The sequence below is a fragment of the Morone saxatilis genome, unplaced genomic scaffold, assembly GCF_004916995.1.
Source record: "Morone saxatilis isolate NCDOM2014 unplaced genomic scaffold, NCSU_SB_2.0 Contig11, whole genome shotgun sequence".
Lineage (NCBI taxonomy): Eukaryota > Metazoa > Chordata > Actinopteri > Moronidae > Morone > Morone saxatilis.
In genome coordinates, this window is record NW_023339663.1 from 11816341 (window position 1) to 11826411 (window position 10071).

Sequence of the window (10071 nt, forward strand, 5' to 3'; positions counted from 1 at the left end):
GTTTATTCTACCAACGTAAACTATGTTAAAGCTGTGTGCTCAGCCTTTTCCTCAATGACACCATGTTTAAAATGTAGAAAACTGGAGAGCCCTTGTGTGAAGTTAGACACAAACTCCGACTCTGAAATACAAATAAACAATAACGACCCATCTTTAAACAAACACAACCGGTTGACTGTGACAGCTCGCTGCCCATTTAACTAAACACAATGCTGCTGAAGCCACCAGCTCACCCAGCTAGCTTCAGCTAACTGTTAGCAAGCTGAGCCGCTTCTCTTTGAGCATGCGCAAACCACATTTATCAACGTTTTCAGCAACAAAAGCCTAAAAAGACACAAACACTTGCCTCAGAAAGCTTTCTGGATGTGCTGTGTTGGCGTTTATAGTCTGAACACACTCCTCCAGCACGCTCCACACGTCTCCACTGGCCATCGTTACCCCCACATGTGTAGCTGGCGGTGTCGCAGGTAAACAGGCTCTCCGAGAAACTCTTCCGCTGCTTGTGTTTGGTTCCGAGACACAAACATGGCGTCCGCGGTGCTGAAGGTTGCAGGTTGGTTTGTGTCAATAATGATCCAACTAACAAACACATGCTTTTCTGTTCACATGTCATCCTCAACTTCTGATTTCTTGTTGAACATTAGCTGTATGACACTAACTCACCGTCTAGTTAAAGCATATGTTAACGTTACATCAGCGTTTGAGTACATGGTACTTTTTGTGTTTTGTGTCAATAAAAAGTGACTGTATTTCGTTTATCTGAAGGCATGCATAGATAGTTTGAATGAATACAGTTTAATCTGATTTTCCGATTTGAAACGAGACTCTAAAACATAAATTTTTCAGTTTGTACTTTCCTAATGGAGCATTTGATCCGTGTATGTGTGTCGTTGAACGAATGCTATGCAGACAAACATTGTTCAAACCCAAAGACCTTTATTTTGAAGGATAGCTGAGATTCAAACGTTGGGGAAATGCGTGTATAATGATGCACAATATACCTAAAATATTTACTTAACATGTTTTCTGTTCACTGTAAACAGCTGGAACAAGCTGGTGCAGAACATACTGCATAGTAATCCTCAAATAAAGTTACTTTTCCAACCTTGTAGCTACTTGAATAGAAACAAGGGAGAAAACTGTATGTTAAAGCTCTAGTTTGAACTAATCTCACTGTATTTGAATCTGTTTATTCAGTGGCAGGTCTTTCCAGATGTTCTCGTATCGCACTCATGAGGGCACATTCAACCACAGCATCCCTCCATCAGGGCGTTCCTGGGTCGCTGTGGAAGCTGGGGAGGCTGAACCACATTGCCATTGCCGTCCCTGACATGGAGAAGGCCACGGCTCTGTATCGGGACGTGCTGGGGGCCACAGTGAGCGACAAGGTGCCCCTGCCCGAGCACGGCGTCTACACAGTGTTTGTGGAGCTTGGCAACACTAAGCTGGAGCTGCTCCATCCTCTGGGGGAGAAGAGCCCTATCGCCGGCTTCTTACAGAAGAACAAGTCTGGAGGGATGCACCACATTTGTATTGAGGTGAGACTGACAGGGATTACACTCACCCTAACGCTCAGATAAGCCTGAGAAGAAACATTGTTATTTGTCATAGCAGTTGTGTAAGTGAGCCAGCATGCACAACAGGCTGCAGTTCACAGAAGACATTTTCATTTGTCCTACTTGGAAAAGCCAGCATGCACAATACCAGGTGTGCAAGATTCTTCCGCTGTCTTTTCAAGTCAGGAGTTGTTTTATCCTAAGCAACTGTCAACAAGACTTTGTGGTGTGCGAGAACTTTAACATTTCGGAATGTCTCTTGTGAACAAGTTCGACATCAAGCCCCGCTGGCACTGACACACCTGAGTGGAATGTATTATTCATACATTATTAGAGACTTCTGTGTTTTATGAGTCAGAATCTGCTATGAGAATTGTCTAATAAAGTGTTTCTCAAACGTTTTTCATTAATAGGTACAATACAGTGCTGCACCATCAGTGTCTGATTTATTAAAAAAAACACTTTTTTTAAATGTTTAGAATCCATCACTACATCACTTTGTTGTCATGCAATAACACATAACATACATAACACATAACAGACAGCATGGTAGTTGCATTGAACTGCGACAAGTGCAAGTGCAGACGACAGTTAAGCATTAAAAATAGGAATATTTAATATAAAATTTGGTTTATCAAACACACATTTTTTAATTAAACTTATAGTATAATTAATTTAGGAATTATACATGCCTAATATTTCTTGAATTAACATTTTTTTAGATGTCAGGCACTGAAGTATTGAAGTACTCCAAAGTACCCCTAGGGGTAGACGTACCCCCATTTGATAAACACTGGTCTAACGTTATAGTTTATTTTATAGTTTAGTATATTTAATAAATTGCAAGATTCCAATTTATCCCAAAGGTGCTCTTACAGACTAAAGTCTGGAGACTTTGCGGTTTTAAACTTCCAGCTTTTACCTTTTAGTAGAAGAACAGAAGTAGAAACAAACGTGTTTGGTGCAGTTTAAGGGAATATTGGTGCATTTGGTTCCCTTCTTGTTAGGGTTCCTAAACCACAATTATTTATTAAACTGATAAATCACTGATGATTTACAGATCGACCAATAAGTAACAAACAATGATGAGAAAACAAATGTATGCAATAGTCAACCAATAGTAGGAACAATATTGTCCACCAGAGAGCACTGACAGTTTTATGTGTGAACTGTGAAATGTACAACTTATTATATGGTTTTATGTGTTTCTGTCAGAAAACAAATCAGTCTCTAATTTAAAATTATGGCAATAAAGCCACTTAAAACCAAACATGTTGTGCATAAGTCTTAAGTGTTATTTGAGACTGCACTTGTGTTTGGTATTGAAAGGGACAGCTCAGTGTGCAGTGGTGTGTTTATTTGTATAACGAGTTCCACATTTTAAACCTAAGTTTAAAGTCCTCAGCCCTTTGTAACACTTTAATGCAGCAAATAAATCACGTTTTTACACTTTACTGTGCATTTAAAGATCATCAGTATGAATGGAGTATAAATCAGATGAACCAAATTCAGATGAATAATTAAGTTTTCCTCTTGGTTGCAGGTAGATGACATTAACGCTGCAATAGTCGACCTGAAAACGAAGAACATCAGAACTCTGTCAGCAGAGCCTCGAATAGGTGCTCACGGGAAACCAGTGATGTTTCTCCACCCTAAAGACTGTGACGGTGTGCTGGTGGAGCTTGAGGAAGCGTGAACAGCTCAGTCAAAGACAAAGATTGTGGGAGCCGTTAATTCACATTTATATATTCCACAGTCAATGTGATGATCACTGGGATAACAAAGGTTGATTTTGTAATATTAGTACTTAGGTTTTGATCCTGTCATTTCAGAAAGGTGCCTCAAAGTTGTTCTTCCAGGTCTGTTTCAGTTCTGTTCTTTACTATCCTGCTTTGTTTGGAATAAATTAAGGTGTGACGTGTATATTTACAGATATTATATTATACATGATCTACAACTCGGGCAGTTTTCATTTCACTACATTGATGCAGATTCCAAAATGAAAAGGGCTGAACTGAATTACACAACGACATTTTCTTATTTTAATCATGCAGTTGTAACTTGTATAGGTCAAGTTTTCAAATAGGATGGCACACTTTTTTCAACAAAGGTATAAAAAAATAAAATATTAGACACTTTTTTTAGGTGAAACCTGAGTAGGAAACAGTAAAATTGGCCAGAAAACTTAAATCATCCGTGTGTGATACAGATGACATTCACTTAATGTTTTCCTTGGTATGCACACTGTTTATAAAAACAATTTTTTTCCTGTATTGAAGTAGATTCTTAATGGCGTATCACTTAAAAGCATGTCAAAATACACTTAATATTTTTATTGTTATTGGCAGTCACAACTAGAGGGAGTGACAACCGTCGGTACCAATAATCTGTATCCATGACAGAAATGTGTGATTACAAAAGGAGAGGAACTCGGTGACGCAGGTAGTCTCGAACTTCAGGAAATCCCCTGATCACTAATTTTATATATATATATATTTATAAAAACATACTTCCTCCTTTGGAAGCATCGATTGAAGCAGATCGAAACAGTCTATGGAATATTTTGCAAAAGAGACTGTTGGCAATTTGCAAATGCCTTAAGTCATGAAGGGCAGATGATCATAATTAGTTTCACAACAAGCTGCTGGAGTATATTTTCTAGAGACCGCAGGCTCTGAGGCAAACAGTAATTATGTGCTGTACATACAGTTTTAAACATTGTGATTATTTTCTTGACGACCAGTCTTCGGAGTCTTCAAATACCAAAAGGTTGTCCTTTTGTACAATAGCCAGATCTCTAAAACACCATTTGGGAAAATATAAAAACTGACCCTATAATAGAGACTTTATTATTGGGACATCAGGTGCTTGCCTAGTTCCGTTTTCTCTTGTAATTGTAAATGGAAGTGAAACAAATTATGAATACTATAATAAGTGGGGGAGTTCTGCAGTTTTTCAGAGGTGAAACTCAGTTTAAACCATTTCAACATTCTTCTGTTTTTAATATTAGACAACATTAAAAAAAAAAAAAATGAGACTAATCAGAATCCAGAGGGTTCGTTTTATTTGTTTGGATTAACAGTTCTTGGCATAAAACGCAGCAGATACATAGTTATGATATAGGCATCGACAACAGCGAGAGAGGGGCAAAGTAGCTCACAGCTCGGAGAACAGGGATTACAGAAGTAACTAATGTGGAGGAAATGGCAATAATGACCTACATGAGTAATATGAGAGATTTAAGTGACTAGCCAGTATCATGCACATGGCTGCATATTTTGAAAACAAGATACAAATATACACATATAGAAAGCTTTTGTAAATGTGATCTGGAGGGATTTAGCTGCTTTCTTTGCCCAGGGTGTGTTTGTCAAACAGGTACTCGGCCATGCCATTCTGAGGAGCCCCCATGCGGCGCAGGTTGGTCACCCAGTCTGCCAGTTCTTTGATGGACTTCACCTGCTCGTCCAGGTAGTGTGTCTCAATGAAATCGCACAACTGAAAGAAAGAGAGTTTCAATCGGATTAGGAGCCGAAACACTCAGTGAATTTTACGGTTGTCCAAAACTAAAATGTGACATGAAAGGAAAAAAATGTTTAAGTGCCTCGCTGTGCAACCGTCAAGCCCTGATTTAATACTCACATGTGGGTCATTGTGATCAGCGCAGAGCTTGTGCATGTCCAGCAGGGACTGGTTGACGCTCTTCTCGAGCTGCAGGGCGCATTCGAGGGCCTCGATGCCACTGCCCCAGTCGTCCCTCTCTGGCTTCTGCAATACAAAGCAGGTCAGGAAAACAGTGAGACGCCTACTAAATGAGGAGGCCAACGACAGGCTGCAGTTTAACGTTTAACTCAGACGTTAAAAGGGTTGTGTTTGTGTGTCAGTGAAAGATAAGCAGCACACCCACGCCCTCTGTATCTATACGTCCTTATGTTGCCCTCGCGAACGCGGGACGTACGACAGCCCAGAACAAGAAACCTCACACCCAAGGCACGAGTTAAAAACACACACAAAATTAAAATAAAACAAATGTGTAGGATCAAAAATGAGCTCGTACCCTGATATCCTGTAGGAAGATCCTTCCCCCCCTCTGGTTCTGAACTTTCATCAGCTTCTCGGCATGCTCGCGCTCCTCCTGTGACTGATTACGGAAGAACTTGGCAAAGTTGTGCAATGCCTGGTCATCCCGGTCAAAGTAGTATGCCTGCGAGGGGGAAAGAGGGGAATCGTGGTGTTTTCAAAATCATCCATTTCCTTCAGGTGAAGCAAAAAAGTCCTGAAATGTGTCCTAGCTGTTTGTTTTTATAACAGTGCTGCTGATTAAAAACATTTCAACCCCTAGAGGTATGGCAAATCAAATAAGAACTTCCTAAATCATCTAAACTAAACAAAACATTTATATTCATGCAATATAAATCTGGTGAATCTGCTATGAAATACAGCAAAAAGTAGTTTTAATGTAACACAGGTAAGACGTTTTACACAGCTGTGTGTGGGATCAATAGGTGACCGCGGTGCTTTGAGGGCAGCCGACGCACTCTCTGCCCTCTCCCTGCACTTTATCTCAAAAGGGAACTTCAACCTTTGTTTTAGGACTTGGACATTCATTTCACCTCGGTTCACACACAATATCAAACGGACACCTAAAAAATTGAGGATACACGGTGCGTAAGCCCACTCAGCCCGGTTACATAACAACAACAACAAAACTGTCTATTTGAGGTCACTTCTCGATAATAACGGGTATCAGCGTAATTGTTCCCCTTTACGCCGACATGTTCCACCTTTACCATCGTCAGCTCTTCCTCCCTGGCTTTTTTCCCGCTCATCTCTACTCACTCAACTGGTTTTCTATCGCTTGAACACTTTTCTCTATCCACCGATCGGACTCTCACCATAGACAGGTAGACGTAGGAGGCATACAGCTCCAGGTTGATCTGCCTGTTGATTGCAGCCTCGCAGTCCTGGTGGAAGTTCTGTCTCACCTGAGAACTCATCGTTCTGAAACGCAACAAACGACAAGTCAAGAATATTATACAACATGTGTGTGTGTAACATAAGACATTGTTATAAGTCCATGCAGCATAAATCACAATTTGAGCTGACACAGTTAGTTTATTGCTCAATTATTCAACCAACCGATGACAATCAGTTAATTATTAAAGTTGTTTATCAAGCTGAGTGTGTGTGGTTCACGCTTCCTTCTGTTTAACGTCACAGTAAATCAAATATTGGTTACTGGTCAGAGAAAACAAGAACTCCTGAGACATTACTAATTAATGTGTGATATAAAGTAGCAACTAAACAATCAAGAAATTAAGTGACAAACTAGATCATTTTAAATTGATTATGGATTTTATAGAGGATGTCTTATCCATTTACTCTGGACATCATAACAAAGTCTTCAGTGTGAAAATGATTTTTACTTCAAATGCAAAAAAAAAAAAAAAAAAAAAGGTAAAAATGTGGCTAAATAACTAATAATACTAACATTACAATAACTACATTGCCGAGTGAAGCAATATGATATGACTGTATCCTAATCGATGGGCCCTTCCCTTCAATAAAAGCAAGTCATCACACACAACACAGCAGACATAATGTTACCAGGTTTCACGGTCACATGTAACTTAAGTTAATTGTTAATAACATAACCTTGGCAGAGAAGTAAAAGCTATCAAACGCCAGAAAACAACATAACCTGAACAGCAACACACTTTGAGCTACAGAGGCGTCGAAAGCCGCACTGAAATACAGATTAGAGATGGTTTAAACTCTGGAAGATATACAGTTAGGTAAATAAAGTAGTGCTGTGTTGTTGTGTGGCACACCTGGCAGTGAAGAGATTAATGCGCCAAGGCCACTAAAGGGGGGGTCAATGAGATAAACAACCGCACCAGCGCCAACGATACTAACGATATACTCTGCGTAGGTATGTCAGCGACCACTAAACACACACATAAGAGAGATAAGAAGAAAACTCAGTACTCTTACCTTATTTCAGCGGCGGCTCTTCTTGTTAGGAGGTCGAAAAACAAGCTGTCCCGAGTGGATGGCGCTGTTAGCTGGCGGGCTAAACGTGTGCGAGATAACTCAGCTTAACGGATGTTGTTTTTGTTTTGTTTTGTTGTTTAAGATAATTATGTTGTCGATTTTGTTGAAAGCGATCAAAGGTAATCGTCCTCGTCCTGTTTGAAGACAGATGAGAGGTTGCCGTTCAAGCACTGTTGAAGCAGGTAACCTTCACTGTCCGCTAACGGCAGAACCAACTGTGGGCCAACGGCTCGAACGTCGACGGATACGGCAGATGGTATGGCCCGTTGCGTCACTGACCGGAAGAGGGCGGGGCCAGTGTTTATGGTCCGTGAGGTCATCATACTCGGGGTCTACTAAGGTTTTTTTTTTTTTCCGCAGTGGTGTAAAGTAACTAAGTACATTTACTCAGGTACAGTCTTGTGATAATTGTGTACATGAGTATTTCTGTATATATATATCTGCTTTAACACATTCCTCCGTTTTTTAAAATATTCGATTCATCTGGCAGCTAAACTTAATACTTATTTGTCTTATAAATATCATTCAAACCATCTGATTGGTGAATGATATATAATAGATTATAGATGTCACTATCCAACAGTGTATAAAGCAGTTAAACTTAGTCCGCCTCGATCAGCTTTACGTTAATAGGTTTACTGTACACTTTAAGTTATATGTTATATTTTATATTTTAACTTTATTCTATTCTTCTATTTGTGTTGTGTGTTTGTCTTATTATTGTACTGTTGTGTAAAGGGAGTCGGACAAAGTTTTCATTTTATGTACAAACCACTGTGTTTCTTACTGTGCATATGACAATAAACCTCTTGAATCTTGAATCTTGAATAAAATAATCCAATAATGCAAATTACCACAGCCTTTCAGTACTTTTACTTTTGATTCTGTATGTACATTTTGCTGATAAGTAAGTAAAACACTTTTATGTTTGCATCGTGGTATAAGGGGGATTTATCATTACATTTTCTAATGAGCCTAAAAAAATATGAGTAATGGACTGAAGTTTAATAAATGAAACATCTGTGGTTTCACACAAAATACAGCTGTGTATCTACAATCTGAATCCCCCCCAGACAGAATAATGTGGTGCCCCTATCCCATGATGGTGAATGGGTAAACTAGCTCAATTGTTTTGGCAGGATAGGTTTATTTATATAACTTAAAATCAGAAGATCATAAGACCAATAATCTCTACAGTGGACAATACCCTTTGTCCTCCATTTAACTCAAAAAATCCAAAACACTGACATAGAGCTATCGTCTACTGATTCAGCTGTTTTTTACTGGCATTACAAAACTTGAAAACTTGTGTATTAAGTAACAAACTAGTCACACACCAGGACATGACTAATTGGCTTATTGAGACATACTGTATTAGTTGGCAATCATAGTCATAGGTCATAGGTCATAGGTCACCACACAGAACAGCTCTAATGCATTTGAACAAGACAGGGAGGTGGAGGGACAAAGTAAGGTTAGGTTAATAAAAAAAAAGAAATAATTGTGTAATTGTGTCACCCCCAAGACCCATTTATTAGATGTATTAGCTGTTCCATTTGGGGCCATAGTTGTACTAACCATTGGTAGCTTAGAAGCATGGATTTGTAGGTATTGTGTCCATTAAAAAGTGCTGTCCTAACAACAAAACAACCATACCTCAGATCTGTGTATTAGACCATTTTCTCATAGGGTAATGATCAGTCGTCCTCTATCTGTATTGTGATGTTGTAAATAATAATCATCAGTTACAGTGGAGTGGCACTCAGAATAAAACACACTGCTCATGGACTATGGTTGAAAATGTCGTTAGAGGTTGCCATGGCAATCAAAGCAATGTCTGCACATGGTGTTTGAGGGGGAAGTGGTAATAACGAATTCACTATTGAAATAAGTTGCCTGTGTTATTCATTGGTTTTGACGTTGACTGTGAATTTGAACATTTGATTAGTTGAACGGCTCTTTTGTAATAAGCTATAATGTTTGTTTCCCCCCTCCCCTTTACTCTACTACATTTATTTGATAACTTTAGTGACTGGTTATTTCGCAGATTCAGATTATTGACACTAAATAGAATCAATAAGTAAATTATGATAATAGGTTACAATGCAACTTTGTTGGCCCCTGGGGGTATAATTCATAAACTACCAAGAATTAGATAGACTTTATTAGACTTTATTTATCCCCGAAGGGAAATTGGGTAATTATATTGGGTATTATATAAAGTAATTAAAATTAGCCACCCCATTACCAGCTTCCACATTAAAGTGATGGTTACACATTAATGTATCAATAATTATAATCCAATAGTGTATCAATTATAACCCTGTAAATAATAGGCTTATAATACAAATTACTCCGAAATAGGCCATTCTGTATGACTTATTCAACTGTCCTGTTCCACTGAAAGACTGAGGAGATCGTTCCTCCCCCACGCCATGAGGCTCTTCAACTCCACCCAGGG

General features: G+C 39.0%; 3 protein-coding genes across 3 annotated transcripts in view; 1 reads left to right on the forward strand and 2 right to left on the reverse strand.

The window, feature by feature from the left end:
• mphosph10 (M-phase phosphoprotein 10 (U3 small nucleolar ribonucleoprotein)) overlaps positions 1-494 on the reverse strand; it is a 5411-nt gene extending 4917 nt beyond the window's left edge. The window contains exon 1 of the mRNA XM_035682380.1: positions 347-494. Coding sequence (XP_035538273.1) covers positions 347-432 — 86 coding nt within the window. The 5' untranslated portion in view covers positions 433-494. The remainder of the gene's footprint in view (positions 1-346) is intronic.
• On the forward strand, positions 438-3829 carry mcee (methylmalonyl CoA epimerase). Its single transcript, XM_035682382.1, has 3 exons — positions 438-553; positions 1198-1538; positions 3100-3829. Exons 1-3 carry the CDS (start codon positions 526-528, stop codon positions 3250-3252), a joined length of 522 nt encoding a protein of 173 aa, XP_035538275.1. The 5' UTR covers positions 438-525; the 3' UTR covers positions 3253-3829.
• A 768-nt stretch (positions 3830-4597) lies between these two features.
• Positions 4598-7963, reverse strand: LOC118343521 (ferritin, heavy subunit; the record flags this gene model as incomplete). Its single annotated transcript, XM_035682381.1, is given in 5 exon segments — positions 4598-5054; positions 5199-5324; positions 5614-5760; positions 6452-6557; positions 7551-7963. Coding segments are annotated over 4 exon segments (534 nt in total). The 3' UTR covers positions 4598-4895.
• Positions 7964-10071: the final 2108 nt, after the last annotated feature.